The 21,545-nt window shown below is 32.8% G+C and overlaps 2 protein-coding genes across 2 annotated transcripts; both read right to left on the reverse strand.

Annotated features, from left to right (window-relative positions):
- Positions 1–4: 4 nt before the first annotated feature.
- LOC106117550 (glucosylceramidase) lies at positions 5–4,844 on the reverse strand. The gene is made up of 13 exons (XM_013311912.1): positions 4,835–4,844; positions 4,518–4,666; positions 4,298–4,352; positions 4,089–4,227; positions 3,498–3,654; positions 3,052–3,212; positions 2,785–2,908; positions 2,518–2,631; positions 1,855–2,002; positions 1,430–1,509; positions 1,046–1,293; positions 555–656; positions 5–116 (listed from the first exon to the last, which is right to left on the reverse strand). The coding sequence occupies exons 1-13, from the start codon at positions 4,842–4,844 to the stop codon at positions 5–7; spliced, it is 1,599 nt and encodes a 532-aa protein (XP_013167366.1).
- A 2,662-nt stretch (positions 4,845–7,506) lies between these two features.
- On the reverse strand, positions 7,507–20,713 carry LOC106117551 (uncharacterized). Its single transcript, XM_013311913.1, has 16 exons — positions 20,577–20,713; positions 19,631–20,294; positions 16,606–19,336; positions 15,629–15,640; positions 15,057–15,211; positions 14,775–14,826; positions 14,496–14,631; positions 14,178–14,334; positions 12,800–12,963; positions 12,329–12,452; positions 11,595–11,708; positions 10,907–11,054; positions 10,359–10,438; positions 8,879–9,162; positions 8,137–8,247; positions 7,507–7,752 (listed from the first exon to the last, which is right to left on the reverse strand). Exons 1-16 carry the CDS (start codon positions 20,711–20,713, stop codon positions 7,662–7,664), a joined length of 5,160 nt encoding a protein of 1,719 aa, XP_013167367.1. The 3' UTR covers positions 7,507–7,661.
- Positions 20,714–21,545: the final 832 nt, after the last annotated feature.

Genomic DNA, 21,545 nt, shown 5'->3' on the forward strand with positions numbered 1-21,545 from the left:
TTGTTTATTTGGTGCCATCTTCATTCTGAAATTCGACGGTCGTTATAGATGAAGCCTCAAGTTCAACCAATGCCTCTTTGTCTCCTGAAGAAATGACAACACTCTTCGCGTCACCGCTGAAATTTTTCAGTTGATATTTATCTAACTACTAGCTGTCGCCCGCGACTCCGTCTTCGCAGAATTGAACAAAAAAAACTAATAAGTAGCCTCTGCGGTCTTCCAGAATATGTTCTACATTTGTGCCAAATTTCATCAAGATCCGTTGGGCCGTTCTGTATTTACCTTCTGACAATCCGCATCTTATATATATATATATATATATAAATAAAAGAAAGTCGTGTTAGTTACACTATTCATAACTCAAGAACGGCTTTACCGATATGGCTACAGATTGGTGAGGAGGTGCCTTAGAGCCAGGAGACGGACATAGGATACTATTTAGATGGGTGGGCTACACTAATTAAGTTCTTTTATATATCCACGCGGACGGAGTCGCGGGCCACAGCTAGTTTATAATGTTAGTAAGATAAAATTTATGAAAATTTAATGACTACCTGTTATATATGATGACAACTATCGTATTCCCCGGTGTGAGGAAAGCTGCACTGTTATATACAGGATCGTTGCCATCTGAGTTACAAAAGAATACGTTCTCACTGAAAAGAAACATGTTTCCAATGATACTCAAAATTCTGGACATTCATACTACTAGCTTGAAAACGCTTTATTCAGTCAGAAAGAATGGTGCGTTGTTTTTACCCTCGATCAAGACAAGTAGGCAATGCACCTGCAATTGTTAAGGAGTGATTGATTCGCCATTTTGGCGGATTCATGTGCCTCATTTGCCATAATATATAAAATAAAGATGACAAAAGTTTCTCTTCACTGTTCACAGTTATCAAACGACGTTTTTTTAAAACCAGTGTTCAGGTCTAAGGTTTGCGTTTGGCCTTCTTTATCGCATTCTAGAAAGGTCCCAAGTATTTCCGCACTGGTGTTATTTCATTTTTATCAAGACATTGCATTAAAAAGCTTAAAATCTTACCTAGTTCCATCACTGCCTTCAGGGTTGGGGCATACAGTTACATTTGACATTTCTATCCTATAAGAATGTCTCTTCACGAACTTAGTGACTTGACCTAACGCATAGAACATCGGCTGTTTGTAAAACTCCTTCTTTTCTGCATTAACAAGGATGGGAGAATCCACATAGTTCTGTACCCAGTTAGGTCCACCTATCATATCCAGACAGATGTTCCAATCAATCCATCCAACTCCGTTGTTCAATAGGTTCTTAAAAACGAATACGGAATTTCTTTTTATTATAAATCAGTAGTATTTTTAGAGTCAACACTGTTTCAAATTTTAATATAATTTCAAAATTAAAAAAATCTTTTTTGAAATAATGGACGCAGAAAAAAATGCTTACTTCTAGAATATCAACAATATATGTTTCAGCTCTGTCCCAAGCTCCTAACACCACTCTTTGGTCTGTTGGACCAGTAAATCCTGTGGAAAAGAAACATAATGAATGGTTACAAAAACTTTCAGCCCCAACTTTAGACCTTTTATATATTAAAAAAAAATACTTTCTTAGTGCCTGCTACATAGTAACAGAAATCTTTGTCAGTCTCTAATCCAAGTATCTCGGACTGCTTATCAATAATATCAGTCACCGTGAGTTTCTGATATCAAAATCTCCGTTTGAAACATATTAATATTTTTATTTAGTCAAAGATCATGATAGGGATGACGATAAGTTTTTATACGACGATATATACAGATATTTAACTCTCAGAAACTCACGATAAATCAGTTTTCTTTTATCTATATTTTTAGATTTTAGATATTAACCTGTACAAGCCTCTGTAGATATGACAAACTTGTTGGGGTAATCCTTTACAGTCTCCTGCAAGATGGAGGCTGGTGTGATTTTATCTACATAGTAATGCACTGCAATGCCATCTATATACTCTTCAGCTTCCGGAGCTAGTAGCAACAACTGCAATAAAACTCTTTGATTACAACCTCTTATGTTCTTTCTCTGTGTAATACAGTCTGGACAAGTGTACCTTCCGAAACAATGGTACGAAACCATTTTTTTTTCTTATTCATTTATTAACCTTATTCTTAATATATTACATTTCATATATAAAATAAAAAAATTATACAAAATATTAAAAATAGAGCACCACCGGCTGCGGAGTCCCATGACTCAAACAACCAGTGGTCAGGGCTGCAGACGAACCTTCTCACGATGCGTGCGGTTTCTAGGATAACTGCCTTTTGTATCGGGCCCTTAATCCAACTGTTTAGCGAGAGCTTCGTACAGTACCATATTGTTACGATCTTTTTATACGTTTCTGTTTAATTTATTATGAAAACTCTTTTTATTAAACTTGTATACTTTTTAAATCGATGCTAAATAACTTCACTTTTATGTTAACAGTTTCATATTTCTTTTCTCCTATTTATATTTGTTAAAAAAAGTCTGTTTTAGATTCAAGATATACTTACGATGTTAAACCACATTGGTATTGAGTAGCGCTGATCATCCACCGCCAGAATCTTGACATCTTTAAAACTGGAGTTACGTAACATTGGACCTAAGTCGTTTTTAATCCATTCGCCCTGATAAAATTAAAAAAATAGTTAAAACAAGAATTGTGCAAGGAAGTTTAACGTCTACCCATATTTTAATAATATATAAGCATATTGAAGAGAAAAAATTAATTTCATTTTGTCAGAAAATCATATTAGTAAATGTTGATTCTTTAATATTACCATTTTCTCCACCGTCCAGCCAAGATGTTGGAAGTCGCCTAACGGTATTACACCATTTAAAGGTTCATTAGTTGTTGTTATAGCCCAAAATGGGATGTTATTTTCTTTATACAATTCTAAAAATCTGCAAAAATATTCATAACTCATCGATTTATCATCTTTAATTAAGAATTCAATATTTTACGTGTCTTGTTTAATTTTATGTGAAAGCTTTTCGAACCTTTTATCGACAGTATAAAACTATTAAAATTACATAATAAAAATTACTTTAAGAAATACAGCGCATATGTTCCCATATATTCGTCTTTCAATCTGTTGACTCCTGAATCTCCATAGTTATTTTTCATCCAATCTGGCGGTGACCAAACTGTACCTACCAACTGCAGAGGTGCTGTTGAGACATTCATGATAGCTTGTATAATTGGTATCTGTGAAATATAAATAAAACAATTCAAATCAGTGAAATTTTGCAGAATGCAGTTTGGGCTTAAAAATTCACCTTTAATATTTCAAATAAAGTATTAAGATAATCTTATCATTAGTATAATACTCTAAGCACTCATTTATATCATTAAAAGCTAATAAATAAGGTTTGCAAAAGTAAATAAATTGTGACAAAACAAGATTATGTTTAAATTCGTTTATCTTATCACGGGATATTCAAAATTATGGTTCTTCACTTTTTAAGATTAAAAAAGATAAAGATAACATACCTTGTAATGATAATCTTCGTAGGAGAGCGAATAGTTGGTAAGATAAGTATCATCGATTGGGTATTCATTGTAAGCGTACAAATGTGTGGAGAAATCACAACCACCAATTGGTACACGGCCCATATTGTATTCAATACCACATTCACTGAAGTATGAACTGAAAGCAAGCAATGTTTAATTATATCTAACCAATGGTCTTGGATGGAAATGGAATTGACTGGTCGACACTCTGAATAAGAATCAAATCAAAAAGGTATTGAGCGCAGGATTAAACATTATGCTAAAGACGTGGCATACTGGCCACTAAAAATCTTTGACTTTTTAATTAAGAAATATAGAAGAAAAGAAAAGAGAATCGAGCGAGAAGTGTTAACAATGAAATGTCGTTAATAGAGTTAGCTGAAATTTTTAATGTAAATTTATATAGGATATTATGGAATGGCTTTTTATTATCCCGGAAAAGTTAACATTCTATTAAACAGGATGGAATTATTAATTGAAACACATATAGAAATAATAGTTGGTCCCATAAAATAAGTCTTATAAATCTGGCCTGGAATAGAATGACATATTTAAGTTAACAAAACTAACTTGATCATATCTTGCTGCATATTAGGCGGTAGACTGAACAGATTTATGCCTGCAGAATCAGTAATTCCACCACCGAAGCCTTGGATCTTCTGGTGCGTCTTTGTTGGATCCACTTTTAAAACATCGATGCATTTCTTACCTAGTTAACAATGGCCGTAAAATATTAAATCGAAAATTATTCAAAATAAATATACAGCAAAATTAGTTACCTGAATAAGAATCTTTCTTGAATTGACCGTAACTTTTTCTAAATCTTGAACCTGCCTGAAATACGAGAAGGATTTTTACGACTAAAGGTATTAGAATAAAATAGCTGACTAAAGGTTATTAACTTGTCCAAAATTTTACAAAATTCTCATTTTGCAACTAATAACTATTATTGTCAAAAAGAAAACTTTTTTTTTATTCTGTTATTTATGTCTTTTATACCTTCGACGAAGTATAAGCAACGTATTGTCCTTTTTCTGGTATTTCCCTTTTAAATTCATCACAGTAAGTTGTGTTACAAACACATAGCACTGATTGTCCCTCCACCGGTCGCGGGGCACAAGGTCTCTCCTTCGAAGAACATTGGCTCGCTAGTCACAAAGTCAAATTATTATTATCACAGTATCGGTGGCGCAATGGTTAAAAGACATCTAATCTACAGAACCGGGTTCATTCCCGATCAATGTTTTTCAGTGTTCTAATTCTATATATACATTTATCTGACGTTCTTACGGCAAAGGAAAATATCGTGATGCAACCTGCATCCATAATGACTCAAGACATTCTGAACGCCAGTCAAAATATGCCATTGCAATAAACAAATGGGTCTATAACATCTACGTTATTTAGTAAGAATTGATTTTCATTAAAAATAGTAGAAAGCATTGTATTTTGCATGTAACGAAATAACTCAAAAACTACTGGACCTAATTTAGAAATTCTTTTCTCAATAGAAAGTTACATTGTCACCGAGTAACATTGATTATATTTATTACTAGAAATTGTTATTTCAAAATAACTATCAAAGTTTTTGGAGAGCGTCGGTGGCTCAGAGAGCATCTTTGGCTCAGGGGTCAATGGCACTTGACTTGCAATCAATGTGTTTTTCGAATTCCCATTTACATATGTACATTTATCCAAAGTTCTTAGGAAGGAAAACATCGTGGTGCAACCTGTACATATCTAAGAAGAAATTCAAAGATATATGTGAAGACAACCAACCCGCACTTAGCCAGCGTGGTTGACTATGGCCTAATCACCCTTAACTTAAGATAGGCTCTGAGCCCCTCGGTGGGGATGTATAGCGAGCTGATGATATCAAAGTACCATAAATGATAATTGTACTGGATTGTAATAATTAATTTAATTTCACTTACCAGTAATACTCTGGCACGTATTGAATAATAAAAACCAGATGACAAGACTAAATACCTTGTATATATGCATTTTAATACGAATTTGATATAGAAAAATACCAGAATATATTTGTTACCTTCAATAACACGCTTGTTAATTAAAAGAACGCTCGATACTGAAACAAAAGTACTAAGTGAACAACATTTTATTCGAGACAGCTCCAATATATCAAGTTTATCTAAACTTATTGTCCTTAAAGTATTAAACTTGCCTGCTATAAATACGAATGTTTGAATGGATGGATGTTTGTAAGAAAGTATCAACGGAACAGCCGCATGAATCTCGCTGAAATTTGGCATAGACATAAAACATAGTCTTAAAGAACACATAGGCTACTACTTAAGTTTTTTCTTTTAATAACGCGCGGACTGAGTCGCGGTTGACAGTTAGTTAAAATTAAAGTATATACCAAATAACTTATCTGACCAGGTGACAGAAACGCTATCGCGGTTAATCCCGTCATAAAATTTATAAATCCTTAATTCTAGAAAATGTCAATAGAAAAACAAATGCAGTATGAAAAAAATGTTGTGAAACATAGACTGTAGTGGCGCTAGTGTGCCGTCCAAATTTAGTTAGATTTACGTAAACCGGATATCCTGGTCGCATTAGTCCACTGTTAATGACCAAAAACTGTCACACCATCCTTGTCGTAGCTATCTTGTCGTGGTTTATTGTATAGACCGAAAAGGATATTTGAAGTAATGGGTATTAGTCAAATAAAAATTGTGATAACTCATTAGCTTTCTATGGCTTCCTAAGAACATCGTATTAAGGTGACATCAAAATCTGTGTAGGAAACACAAACACACTCAGATAACTAAGGTACAGTCAACCACGCTGGCCCAGTGCGAGTTGACTTCACACATATCTTTGTATTTCTTTGCAGATATCTGCAGGTTGCATGACGATGTTTTCCTTCAATCCATGAACGTCGGATAAATGTACATATGTAAATCGATAATCGAAAACATATTGGTGATTCGAATCTAGAATCTTCAGATTACAAGTTAACCCTTCAGCCACCGACGTTCAACAATTTAGTATTTTTATTTTGAAATATTAAAAATATTTTAACACAAGCAGAAGTAGACAAAGGAAAATATGGAGAACTGATCGCCAACCTTCGCTAGTCGGAGAGGCACCTCAAGAAGAAGAAACAAGTAGATCCTGGTGATTGAACTACAGCTGTTTGTATTATATTTGGACTGAATGTTCCTCAAGAAATGTTTGAGCATTTACTTAAGTGTTACATTTATTAAGATAACATATTACCATGAAACTAGCAATTTAAATAATAAATAGGTATAATATATGCTTTATGTCTGACTTAACCGAGTTAATATAATAAAATGCAGTATAATAAGGAATTGTTGATATATATATATATATAAAAAAGAAAATAAATTATTTTAAATTTCATTTTATTTTATTTATTTTAAAAGTATCTGCAGCAAACTATATTGCCTAATTCAAAGACTAATTGGTCAAAAAATCTTTTTTCCCTCTTATATCATGAAAAATCTTTCGCGACGATTTTATCTTGAACATTATTTTAATGTAATTTCTTACAAAGCAAAATATAATTTACGTTTTTTTTACTAAATTAAAAAAAATTATTAATATAGTAAATTTAAAATAGGAATTCAAATCACTAACATTCATCAAAATCGGTTCAATGTATCAAGCTCATACATTCAAAAAACCCGCGAAAAAAATTCCTTCATATCTGCCGGGTAAAAAATTTGCGTATTAAGCCGTGACCCAGTTTTTTTTTTAATTATATAAATGACTGTAATTATTAGTTACCAGTAATAAGAGATAGACTTTTAAATAAAAAGAGGTTAAGGTTACGATCGGAAATAGTAAATACTCTTGGATTATAGATAATAGGACTAAGCAAGCCGTTGTTATCTCTACATATTAATAAAATTGGAATGTCTATGTAATATCGATACAAAAATGTATTTCCCTTGCTTATAACGAAAAACTAATTAAAAAAAATTGTCTATCTGTCTGTCGCCTTAACGGCTGGATTGATTTTGACGGGACTTTGACAGATAAGTAGATGACACGCGCGTTTATATTCTATTTTTTTGTTTTTTTTTTAGCTTTTCAGATGTGTTTTGACAGTATAACTCCACAGCCATTATCAAATATGACGTTATTTCATATTTGTATAGAGATGCGGGGAGCTTTCAATTTCAACACCACAGGTTTGGAGCTCGCGTATACTGTAACCGCAGTTGAGTTGCTTTTGCTGAAAGTAATTAATAATATTTATTTAGTGGTTATAACATATATAACAGGTAAGCTGTCGCCCGCGACTCCGTCCGCGCGGAATTAAAAAAAAAACTTAATTAGTAGCCTATATGTTCTTCAGACTATGTTCTATATGTATGCCAAGTTTCATGGAGATCCGTTCAGTCGTTCTGGAGATACCTACAAACAAACATCCATCAATCCATCCATCCAAACATTTGAATTAATAAGATTAGTAAGAAGTAAGATTGACATCTGCATATTTAATAACGGTTTTAGGCTTATTAGCGACCTGGGCGAGATTTTTGTAGCACTTTGTATTCTTGCCATAGCTTTGCCCCCTTCAACACTGGGGATCCACACCGGCCCTATGCATACTTACCATTTACAGTCATCGTTATTAAATTCTACTGTAGTAATTGATTTCGCTTCCAGCTTCAATGGTATTTCTCGTTCTCCAATTTTTACACTTATTTTAGTCGCTTTGTCACTGCTGTAAAATTACAAAGACTAGTTGTAGTTAATCCGTATCGTTTATAATTTATTTATGTCAAAACTAGCTGTCGCCTGCGTCTCTATCCGTGCGCGATTAAAAGAAAAACTTAATTCTTAATAAACTTAATAAAGATAAAATTAATTAATGATTAGACTATGTTTTCTTCCAGACTATATTCTACATCTAGGCTTAATTTCAATGAGATCCATGCAGCCGTTCACAACAAAACACATCCAAACATTCGTACGATACGTTTGAAATTGGTGTACTTTACGACCGATAGGGGGCGATGCACAAATTTTAATACATTTTTTTCTATGACGATACACTGACGTCACAAATATTCTGCTAGGTCCACTGTATTTACAGAAGTGGTAGTAGAAATAGATAGATGTTTCCACTTTTAGAAAAAAAAACTATGAATCCAATTTTCTTGACGTGTATAAAGAGTAATATTGATTTTGCTAACAATTTAATTTTTTCATTCGAATGTAACGGAATAATTTTAAAACCAGCCAGAATTATGTGTTAAGCAGATGTCTATTTGCTGTGATATTTAGTTAGCTAAGACAAAAGAATCATTTTTTTTAATTCTATCGATATTCAAAAATAGAAGATAAATCCTTACTCGTTATAAACCACGAATACAATAGTATTCCGTGACGTTAGGAACGCCGCTTCATCGATGCATTTTGGTGAACAGTTCGCCTTCACTCCGATCCTTCGGGAACCTCTCGGTATGAATTTAGAGAAATGACCCATCGCATAGAACATTGGCTCTTTAACAAACTCCCTTCTCTCCGAGTCCACTATTATTGGCGAATCGACGAAATTTTTCATACAATTTGGTCCACCGTTAGTATCCAAGCAAAAGTTCCAATCTAACCAACCGACTACATTATTATTGAGATTCTGAAAACATTATTATCAATGTTAATGTTTTTTTTTTCATATCATAAGGTGGCAAACGGGCGAGCGGCCACATGAAATCGCTGAAATAGGGAAGTGACCGTTGCCCATAGACATACGCATATGCATTGCCTACCTTTAATCGACGGATGTTGCACAGAGAGAAAATATTTTCCCTTTCCATACATCCTCTCATCTGGAAAGTCCACTTCCACTTCCCATCCTTCCCTTATAAGAAAAAAGGTGGGAAGGGAAAGAAGACTAAATTAGGCTTCCGGGACGCACACTCATCAGAAGAAAGGCGGAATTGCTTCCACTTGACGCCTGTCTTCTGTGTGGTCGTGGTATTTCACCGGGCGAGCCGGGACAATTCGTGCGAAGATATTAGCGGGCTCTACCATTGTTAAACTGTACCAATGTACTGCAAATCCTAATAAATACTTGCTCATATCTAAACTAGCTGTCGCCCACGGCTCCGTCCGCGTGGGATTAAAAAAAATTGTAATTGATTCTCAGGCCTACTAATTATGCGTATAAAATATCACTAAAATCGGTGAAGCCTTTTCGGAGGAGTATGGTAACTAACATTGTGGACACGAGAATTTTATATGTAAGACTAGCTGTGCCCGCGACTTCGTCCGCGTGAAACAATGTCTTTGGGAAGCATTTTAATTGTTTAAGCTATTTATATTACTAACACTTATAATACATAATAACAAAATATATTAAAATCACAAAACATTCACATAAACTTCACATATTTTACAACAAAATTTCATCTCCTTTTGTTATTTTACACCCTTCAATTTTTACAAACTTGAAGGGTGTAAAATAACAAAAGGAAGAAGTTTCAAGCTTCAACCTGTAAAAATGCCGACACTTCTATATAAGATTCGAACGCCGTATTCACCCGTCAAAGTCAGTAAATTTGTCAATTAATTAATTAGATAATTAGTAAGGGACTAATTTTAATTTTAGTAGGGACTGGCTGTCGCCCGCAACTCCGGTCGCTCGCAATTAAAGATAGTAGCCGATCAACCAAAGAAGGTAACCAAACAAAGTGTAACAACGTTTGGTAGAATAATCTGTTTTTTATACACCAACTAAGTGATGCGTACTTCTATTTCTTCTTATGAGTAAAAGGATAGCTACTATCTAATATAATTTTACTTTAAACATGTTACGAATAAAATACTAACCTGAATGATATCTTTAATATAATTTTCAGCTCTCTGCCACGATCCTAGATCTACTTTCTTCTTTGCATACAACTGGTATCCTGGAATCAAAATATATAAATCATCTCTTAATAATTATGATAAAAATCAACTTAAAACTGTAAGCCATAGAAATAAACAAACACAGATTTACATATTCCATCTTTACGTATTTTAGCAATTGCCCGCGACTACGACCACACGGAATTTAAAACAAAAATATTAAGTAGCCTATGTGTTCATTCAGACTATGTTCTACATCTATACCAAGTTTCAGCGAAATCCATGAAAATGTTCTGAAGATACCTTCTTAAAAATAGTAAGACTAGCTGTCTTCCGCAACTCGAACGAAAAAAAAACTTATTAAGTAGTTTATGTTCCCTCCAGATTATTCTATATGTATGCATAATTTCATCGAGATCCGTTCAGCTGTTGTGGAGATACCTTCAAACAAACATCCATCTATCTAAACATTCGCATTTATAATATTAGTAAGATTATATTATAGGAAAATAAGAGTCATGGTTTACCTTCACATGCTTCAGTGGATAATGTAAATAAGTTTGGATAGTTCTGCTGAAATTTCTGGAGAGTCTGAACCGGTACGTCTTTGTCATAGTACCAATGGAGAGCTAATCCATCAATGTAGTCCAACACTTTAGGATGGTCTCTGATTATCTGCGAATTAGGCGTAGTTAAAATAATTTATGTGATACATATTGTTAGGTAGAAAATCCGACTTTGTACCGGTGTACTGGCAAAATATAGCCTTACTAAAATGTCGACATCTATGTCCCCTCACTAATCATTCTGACACTTGGCTTTGCAATGAAAGCGCGCCATTCGCGCGAAAGGATTGTAATTAATAATGTCTAAAAATATGAATGTGTGTTATAGAAAATTACCCTTTTATCTTTAGTGTTTCTTTTTGTATAAAATACTAGCTGTCGCCCACAATTCTTTCCGCGGGGAATGAAATAAAAACTTACTTAGTAGCCTATGTGTTCTTTTAGACTATGTTCTACATCTATGCCAAATTTCAGCGAAATCTATTCACCCGTTCGGGAGATATGTTCAAACAAACATACATCTATCCAAACATTCGTATTTATAGTATTAGTGAGAATTAAGTTAAGATGCAATCACAACAAAATGTCTTACATGGAAGAACTAAAAACATCGTAATTAGTGAAGTAAATAAATCGAACATGAACTTACGTCATAAAAATCAGTGGCAATCGTAAATCTATGGTCATCAAGAGCAAGGATTTTGGTATCTTTATGACAGGAGTTACGAATTGTAGGTCCAAGATTCTCCACTATCCATTTACCCTGAAAAATAAACTTACGTTAATAACACATTTTAAATAGGCTTACTTCAAAAAGAATAATACCTGATAACATTGAGCACTAGCCGTTCGGAACGCGAAATTAAAAAAATAATTAGTAGCTTAAATGTTCTCCCAGACTATATTCTACATCTATGCCAAATTTCAGCTAAATCTATGCAGCCGTTCTGGAGATACCTTCTTAGAAATAACCATCAATCTAAACTGTCGTATTTATATATTCATCATCATCAGCCCACTATACGTCCCCACCGAGGGGCTCGGAGCCTACGCTAAGTTAAGGGTGATTAGGCCATAGTCAGCCACGCTGGCCAAGTGCGGGTTGGTTGACTTCACACATATCTTTGAATTACTTCTCAGATATGCGCAGGTTGCATCACGATGTTTCCTTCACCGTAAGAACCACCTTCACCTTCCTTCATTTATATATTATAATATTATAATTACTAGTAGTCGCCTGCGAATCCGTCCGCGTGGAATTAAAAAAAAGACATAATTAGTGGCCATAATTATGCCAAATTTTTATCGAGATCCATACAGCCCTTCTTACAAACATCCATCCATCCATCTAAACTTTTGCATTTATAATATTTTTTTACGTACAATCTGATTGGTAGTCCATCCAAGGCAGGTCGTTACAGGAATATTGGTGGAAGCAACGGACGGCTCATTGGTCGTAGTGATCGCCCACACTGGAATCCCTCTTGAGCTATATTCAACTAAGAATCTACAATAAAAAAATGCTTTCAACTACATTGTTTATTGTAAATTAGTTAAAAAAATATTATTTTCATAATCTGAAGTAATATTGATGAAACTTAGTAATTTCTTTAAAGATCTAAGAAGTTCGATTGACCAATAAAAATAATCACAGATTATTAATTGCGACGAGTTTGGTCAGTAACCGTTGGTTTCTGAGACCAAAATTTCCGTATAAAACATATCAAATTGTCATCCCCGTCATTGTCTTTGACAAGACAGAGATAACAGTATATTTAAACTAGAATTTTGATCTCAGAAAGCAATGATAAATCTTCTAAGAGTTAACAAATAAAGGACAATTGGAAATCTTACTTCAAATGATAATCTGCGTATGTCTGGAAGTATTCAGTTTTAAGGAATCCGCAATTTGGACTGTGCTCGTTGAAGTATTTCATCCATTTCGGAGGAGACCATGTTGATGCTACAATGTGTATCGGAGTCTTGGATACTTCCATCATTTTCTTTATAGCTGGTATCTGAAAAGAAATATAGGACAACCTAAATTTCATCAGATGACGGCGACACAGGTTTTTTTTATATCATAAGGTGGCAAACGAGCGAGCGGCCACCTGAAATCGCTGAAATAGCGAAGTGACCGTTGCCCATAGACATACGCAATTGCATATGCGTTGCCTACCTTTAATCGACGGAGAAAAGGATGCACAGAAAGAAAATATATTCCCTTTCCATGCATCCTCTCATTCGGAAAGTCCACTTCCACTTCCCATCCTTTCCTTATAAGAAAAAGGGTGGAAAGGGAAAGAGGACTAAATTAGGCCTGCGGGATGCACACTTATCAGAAGAACGCGGAATTTCTTCCACTTGACGCCTGTCTTCTGTGGTCGTGGTATTTCACCGGGCTAGCCGGGCCAATTCGTGCAAAGATAATAAAGCGGGCTCTACCACTGTAAAATTTAAAGTTAATTTAGGAAGGCCTACGTCCAGCAGTCGGCGAAATTATTCTGTCCAATGCTGACCTTCCATAATTAACCAGACTGATTGTCTTGCTTCCTTAAATACTCTCCTATATTTAGCAAGATCTTTGGTACAATGTATTAGCAAAACGTGCGCTTGGTTTTTTAAAACTTAAAAAAAGGAGGAGGTTCTCAACTCTTCTGTATGTTTTTTTTTGCTCCCGGTTTTCTCATTTAATATGCCATGCTATTTTATAGTAAAGTTTCAATACTTCTGTCATAAATATAAGTAGAAAAACACGAAAACTTAAAAATATTGCTCAACAAACATTTCCGTGCTTTATCTTCTATTTTTACTACATTCGTGAGAAATGTGGATATATTGTTTTTCATATTTATCAGAAGATTAATTCTCCATACGTAAACAGTTTCCTTATAAATTTAAAAAAGTTTCTGGTATACAATATACATATTTAGACGGCATTATGTATCCAAAATACGGATCCATGCCGCAACGAAGATTCATCATCAGCTCACTACACGTCCCCACTGAGGAACTCGGAGCCTACCCTAAGTTAAGGGTGACTAGGCTATAGTTAATCATGCTGGCCCTTGAGTATTTCACACATATTATCTTTGAATTTCTTTACATATAGAACGCCGGATAAATTTATATGTAAATCTAAAAACATATTGGTACATGGCGGAATTCGAACCAAGGACCAACAGACAAGTCAATTGCTCAACTCCTAAGGCACTGAGAAACACTATTCTACCTTATAATTCAAATCTTCGCAAGTTAAACTGTAGTTAGTCAGCTGACAGTCATCTAACGGTAGCTCATTGTAGGCGTGCTCAATCAGAGAGAAGTCACAGCCTCCAATTGGTACTCGTAGCATGTTGTACTCTAAACCTTCCTCACTGAAGTAAGATCTGCAGATGAAAGGGAAAAGCGTTTATACTGAATAAAAAATGGTTTATTTAAAAAAAACCAATGTAACAATGATGGAACGAATGGCTGAGTTAAGTAACTAATATCAACACAAATCCATAATTAGGTACCTAATGGAATGTCCTAGGTATTAAATTTATACCTGATCAAATTATCCTGAGCTGCAGCTGGTAAGGTGTTCAGGTTGTATCCAGCGGAGCCGGTTGCCGCCGTACCGAAACCTTCGATTGTCTGGTATTTTGTACCAGTATCCAGTTCATATTCGTACTTGGCTTTCTCTAAGAACAAAAAGGGATGCTCTTAAAATACTGTACATATTTCTAGAACATTCTTTATTTATTCTTAAGATAAGAATCACCATGTATTTACAAGCTCTTAGACTATTTTTTTGGTTGTAACAGAAAACTTTTACAATACTTACTTGATCTTTTATTAAGCAGTTTTCCGACTTTTTTCTTAAATCTGGAACCACCCTAAAACATATTGTTAAAAAATTAATAATCATAAATATTACAATTTTATAATATCATATTTTAACACAAGTTTAATGCTGCAACGATTAAAAACTTCTTAAAATATAAGCCTGAATTTGAGTATGTTAATTGCGCCTGCCATTTTTTCGCTGTTAGTTACTATCTTTAAATTTTGCTATCACTAAATAAGTAGGCGACCTAATAACAAAAGTACTAGAAGAATTATTCACCTGAGAAGACGTGTAAGATATGTAACTCCCTTTATCAGGAACATCCCTGGTTCTAGTATCACAATATGTTTCATTACAAACACAAACCACTGATTTACCATCGATGACTCGCTCTGCGCATTTTCTATCCCTTGTTCCTTTCGAAGATCTTTTTCCTGTAGGAATATTAAAAACATAAACGTGCACTTCCACAGTCAAAACAATTGTATAAACACGTCACTTGCAGCAATAATACGTATAAAAATAAAATTTCCAAGTCTGGGTTCAATAATATAAAAGTATTTGAAAATACGTAAGCAAAGTATGGTCCAATATTTTTTATTATAAATAAATTGTTTGTTGCAGACTAATCATAGAGTAAACGATAAACAATCTCGTCTCATCATCGATTTTGTTTTGGGTCTTTAGCTAGGAAAACCTATAACTTAAAATTGATTTTAATCTACAAAAAAAAGCAAAAAACAAGTTGCCAGATTGTCACCAATGTCAGTTTTCGTTTGTTTATGAAATGGTTATTAAAAAAATATATTTTGTCTATAGTAATTGATAATTAAATTAAACAGAAAACTTACCTAAGTTTTCGCCTACATATAGCAACAACACAACACATACTATGTTAAAAATATTTAAAAGTTCCATTATCACATTTAAATTAATTTAATTATTTATTAATAAACAAATTAGTATTTTAAACGACGATACAAATTATATGTAAACATGTAGGTAAGTAAAAATCACTGATTTAAAAACCCTAATTCAAAACATTCATAAAAAAAATTTAAAACACAATTCACCAAGAGATCGTGAGTATTAGAACAAATAGACTAAATATATGTCTTCTGTTTAATATCACGCAATACTTTTTAAAACATGTAGTAACCTGTTATTCTAGTAACATAGTCAAATAGACTATGAAAAGTTTTTCCAAGAAAATATCACAATAGAACAAATAATAGTACAATTTTGTAACTTATCATTAGTTGTGGACATATTTGTGTTACGAAATGTAATATTTTATTGAAGACACAATTCTTAATTCAAATTAAAAATATATTTCACAAATTACCGTGGGTTTCAGACACCATAACATTTATATAAATCGTACCGTAATCCCTGTCTTTGACAAAACAGACATAGCAATATTTTTTAAACGGATCTCAGAAACCGACCGTTAGTGAATTAATCTATTTAGTTTTTTTTTTTATATTAACAAAAAGTGTTATAATATATTGACAAAATAGTCCAAATTAAACCATTGATCTTCCAGTGCCTCTTCAGTCTTGAAGGCTACTAACTTAGAATATTTCCACGTCAAGTTGACTGACCTAATTCCCGTCGATTTTCTTATATTACGTAAGCACGAAGTATTCCTACAAAACCATTGATCTATTGCCTTTATAATGCAGGAAGGGGGACAACAAAAACACTAAGAATTGTTACAAATTATTTATTTTTAAAATACGTATAAAAACTTAAATTAAATGCTATATACAATCTTATATTATTATGTTAATTCTATTTTATTTATGCTTTGAACATACCATAGTACATTTATATGACGTGTTTTCTATTAATGGGTTACTTAGTACACTAGTTTTTAAATTAGATGGCGACACTATCGCATCGTTTTCTCTTACATTAGTCGATTCAACTGGATTTTTGGAAGTTTTTGCATGTGTTTTTGTAATATTTTGTAATCTAGCCTTCAGGGCGTCTCTTAAATTATATATTAATGGATTTTCCATCTTTTTTGGTATAGATTTATCATTATATTGTTGTGTTTCTTTCAAATTAGGAATGATATTAGAATCTTGTTTATTATTCATTTTTGGTTGATTATTTGCACTCGTAAGACCAAAATTAGGATTTGTTGAATCTTCGTTTAATTGTTTCGTTTCAATTATTTCACTTGGTGAATGATTTGAATCGCTTAATTGTTGAAATCTAGACCGTAATGCCTTTGAAATATCTTTCAAGTTGGTATTTAAATTAGCATTTCTTCCATTATCCGATAATTTTGAAGGAATTTTTATAGGATCTTTATTTTGTACTTTTGTACTCGAAGTTAATAAAGGTTTAGGTGTAGTAAACGAAATTTTAACTTTACTTATTGGCGTGAAATTTTTTTGCTTGTTCATATTCAGTTTATGTTTGTCAGAGAGTTTTGGATATTTATTTATATGTATATTTTCATTTTCTTTTAATGGTCCCGTGTTTGCTTTTACTTTATGAATAGAATATGGTTTTGGTGTCAATTTTTTCTTCATTAATCTATGATCTTGTATTAATTGGGGCTGTGAGAGATAATTGTTATCCAAATTAGAACCGTTTGAATTTAAATTTCGACTAGTTTCTTTATTAGGTACACTTTTTGACAACCCTAGACTATTATCTTTTGCTTTTAATGTCGGTATATTTATGGATTGTATTTTTTTCTGATCATTAAGTCTTTTGTACATTGACGCTAATCTGTCATTAAAATCTAAATGTAAAGATTGTAATTTATCCTTCATATCTTCATGTTTTCTTGACATCGACTGTAAGAAATCGTCCTTTTCTAATCTCGGCTTACTTAATAACTGAATACCATGATTTGGTTGTTTGAATTCTGGTTTCATTGAATCTAATCTGTATTTTAAATCATCTGTAAGCGAATTTACTTTTTGTGAATTTAATAAATTTGTTTTTGGAAGGTTAATATTTGTAGGTGTCAGATGTTTCTGACTTTGGAAGAAACGTGTAATATCATCTAGAGAAGAAATTCCTGTGGCGTCTGATGATGCTTTTAAGTTTTTATTTCCCGCGTAAAATGGTCTATCCGAAGCTAATGATGGATAGCTACGCAACGTCGATGGATTAGCGAATGGTTCCGTTATCAAAGGCTTTAAAGACGTATCAAATATACTTTTATATCCTCCAATATTATTACGTACATTTTCTAAAGGTCTAAGATATCTATCAGTGAGAGGTTTACCTAAATAATTAGATTTTAATAAACTTGTTTGTAATGGATTCGATAAAACTGAATTACGATTAGAACTTTCATTCAATGGATCGTATTCCGTTTGCTTAAAATCTTCCGATTCTTTTTGGCCAGCATCTATAATATCAGTAATACCTTGTTTTATTTCTTCAAGACTAGGTATTTGTAACGGTGATTTAAATAAACTAAAAGTGTCTTGCAATGTAGGACCTTTTAAATTGTCATTTAACGGAATAATGCTATTATATTTAAAGTTACTTGCTTGAGATGACATTTCGTTTGTTTCTGAATCTTTTAGAAGTGTGTTATCACTGCCAAGTTCGTTATTATCATTGTCTTTTGAATCACTTGTTTGGAAGTTTGTATGTTTGCAACTTTTTGGGTTGTTTTCTTGTTTTTCGTCTAAATTTGATTCGTTGGTAATTGGTTCTTCATCTTCTGATGATGCATTGCTTTCATCTATTTCTGTATCTATCAAGTCTAATTCTGAAGAAGCACTTTTGTCTTCATTCAGGTCATAATCTTTATTTTCATTGTTCTCCTCAAATACTGCTTCATCTTCGACAGACAAAGGTGTTGTACTAGCTTTTATTTTATTTTCTTCTTTTAAAAGAGAATCTGATAGATTTTGTAAATCCTGAATAGTGATATCTTTTTCATTTGATGGTTGAGAAGTAACAGTTACTGCCATATTCTGGTTACTTTCTGAATCTAAATCTGAATTGTTTAAATCCTGACTTACATTAGTTTTTTCATTTATTGGTTGAGAAATTAAGGACTTCGTAATTGTATCTGTGTCTTGTAATTTCGATTTTATAGACTTTTTAATGTTTTCCAATTTCTTTAAAATATCATTTTTAAATGTTGCCAGCCCATTATTTTCTTGTTCCAACACAGAATGCTGTGCATTATTGTTTTCTGTACTTTGTTGTAAATTTGGGGTATCTACTTTATATGTATGATTAACTTCTTCGTGAGATATCTGCTCATTCATATTATCACTCGTTTCTGCAATTGAATCTTCCATTTCACTTTCATCTGCTTCTTTGCTATCATATTCAAAGCTATCTACAGCATCCGTTTGGTCGATTTTATTATCATCTTGTGCTTTTCTTGCAGATTTTAAGCAATCATCCAAACGTCGCTGCATTTCTTCAATAATAGCATCTTTTGATATTTGAAGCTTATTTTCCTTCTCTAGACTCGTTTGTATCTCATTAGAGTTGTTAATAACGTCCATTGTAGATTCTTCTTCACTCTTTGCCTGATCTGGTACATTTTCTTCTGAATCACAGACCTGTGTTGTATCAATTTGAAAATTCTCATTTTTATCTTCATTAACATCAGATATTTTTACGTCATTTTCTGTGCCAGCAACATTTAGATCGGATAGTTTACTCTTTTCCTCCGTCAATTGTTTACCAAATAAATCTTTTGGTGGTAGCAGCTCTATATCTTTTAATTTCATAATATTTTTTAATACTGGACTTGCATTATCGAATAATGGATCCAATGGGGAATTTCCTATGACTTTATTACTGAATACATTTAAATTATTTTGTTTTAATGGTATTGATAAATTATTATTTACCTTTTTAATATTTCTCATCTCAACTAGATCTCTTAATCTGCTCTTTAGTGCTGCCAATCTAACTTTTGGGTTGTTACTTAATTCATTTTTTAAATCAATGCTTTGTTCAGGAATTTTTCTTAGTTCATATCTTGAATTTATATTCGGTATTGGATTATTGACAATGTCTTCATTAGTAGTCTGTAAATTATTCAGTAATAATGGATTCATTTTGAGTTTAGTATTTAATGCGTTATTATTAACAGCAAAAGTTTCTTTAATATTGCTTGCACCATTATCCATATCAAATAATGTTTTTGTTAAATGGCCAACTGGTTTTCGTTTTAAAAACTTTTGTTTAGACATTCTAGGCATGTCATTATTAGCTAAGCTTGATCCTAAAGGGCTATGAATACATCTAGTTTCATGAACATGTGAAGCTTCTGGAATAGTATCATCTCCATATAAATCTTCTCTAGGATTAAATACTATTGTAACGGAGTTCCTTGAATTACCCGGTTCAGAATCATCAAATCCTGATTCTATTTCAAGTATACTTCTAGAAGCTTCTCTTTCTAAAGCTTCTTTATATTCTTCATCTGTCGCTTTCTGTATAGTCTCTAATACAGAAGATGCAAGCCCTACTTCAGGTTGAAGGAGCGGTTTTTGTTTTAATTGTTGTTCCCTGAAACATAATCCATAGAGAAAATACTACTAACAAATAATTTTAATGACATTAGTCTATATGTTTCTTTACTATTAAATGGGGTTGTTTAGTATTTTTGTATGTAACGTATAAATTTCAAAATTACCGATGGACTGATTTCAAAAATTCTTTTGCCTTTAGAAAGCAACATTACCATTGAGTAACAGAGTATAATAATTACATTTTTTTGAAATACCGCGCGGGCAAAAGCTAATTTACTTTTCTCATAAAAGATTGTACTTATTACGAATCTGTACTAACCTTTCCGATGGATGAGAATTTCTTAATATAAACGGTCGAAAGATCGACGGGGATCCTTGTGAATCAATTTCCGAAAGTCGACAAGGGCAATCGTCCGTTTCTTGAGTAAACGAGCCCATTGGAGAATTAGGAGACATGTCCGGGTCTCGAAAATCTGTGCCATCGTCACTTGAACACGGGCAACACTCCTCGAAATTTGTCTGTCTTGTATCACGAATACTTTCTGTTACCGGCTGACAAGAAATCTGAAAAAAATATAAGTAATATCTTCATAAGTATATTCCTTCCATTCTACATGAAAAATTTGCGATAATAAAATACTTTTATACGATTTTTCGGCAGATCTCTTGCGCAGCATTCAAAATATATTTTACGTTAAAAGCAAAGTAACTATTCTTCAAATAAAATCTTTCGCACAATATGCGTTTACACGACACGGACATTGCACTTTTGTGTTTTAAACTAAAAACTAAATATAGTATATAGCAAAAAAGGCTAACGAATAACGAAAAACAAACAAATTGAAATTAAATATTCTGTGTGTTTAGTGCTATAAATTATAGTGTACTTGTTAATATAAATATTACTTGATATTTGCACGAATCAGCGTAATTTTACTTATGAATAATTAATAATGTCACCACGGTGGTTACAGTATAACGAGCACTTTCTCCTTGATTTCTTAGTTAAACTCTTTTTATTAGATATAATATTTTTGAATAAAAAAAATAACTTACACTGTTCGGAAACACAATGAAATGTAATACCACAAATATTTCCAGCCACATATTATTAGTTAGGTCTCATTGATACACGTCAAACAACAACCAGCTTTATTACATTTAAGAAATATAGATAAACTGAACATCCTATATATCTATTTGATAACGTAATATAATGGGCACGCGTTAACTGACCGTTTGACATAGTACGTGACTTAAACGACATTAAAAAATAATAAGATAAAAC

Source organism: Papilio xuthus, unplaced genomic scaffold (genome assembly GCF_000836235.2).
Source record: "Papilio xuthus unplaced genomic scaffold, Pxut_1.1 DF827679.1, whole genome shotgun sequence".
Taxonomy (NCBI): domain Eukaryota; kingdom Metazoa; phylum Arthropoda; class Insecta; order Lepidoptera; family Papilionidae; genus Papilio; species Papilio xuthus.

Coding starts and splice junctions, on each gene's coding strand:
- LOC106117550 (XM_013311912.1), bottom strand. Junction 2,909..3,051: donor TATGCGCTGTATTTCTTAAA/GTAATTTTTATT, acceptor ATATTTTTGCAG/ATTTTTAGAATTGTATAAAG. Junction 2,003..2,517: donor TACCAATGTGGTTTAACATC/GTAAGTATATCT, acceptor GTTTTATTGCAG/TTGTTGCTACTAGCTCCGGA.
- LOC106117551 (XM_013311913.1), bottom strand. CDS start 20,713: ATGTCTCCTAATTCTCCAATGGGCTCGTTTACTCAAGAAACGGACGAT. Junction 20,295..20,576: donor AATTCTCATCCATCGGAAAG/GTTAGTACAGAT, acceptor ATTATGTTTCAG/GGAACAACAATTAAAACAAA. Junction 14,632..14,774: donor ACTGCTTAATAAAAGATCAA/GTAAGTATTGTA, acceptor TTTTGTTCTTAG/AGAAAGCCAAGTACGAATAT.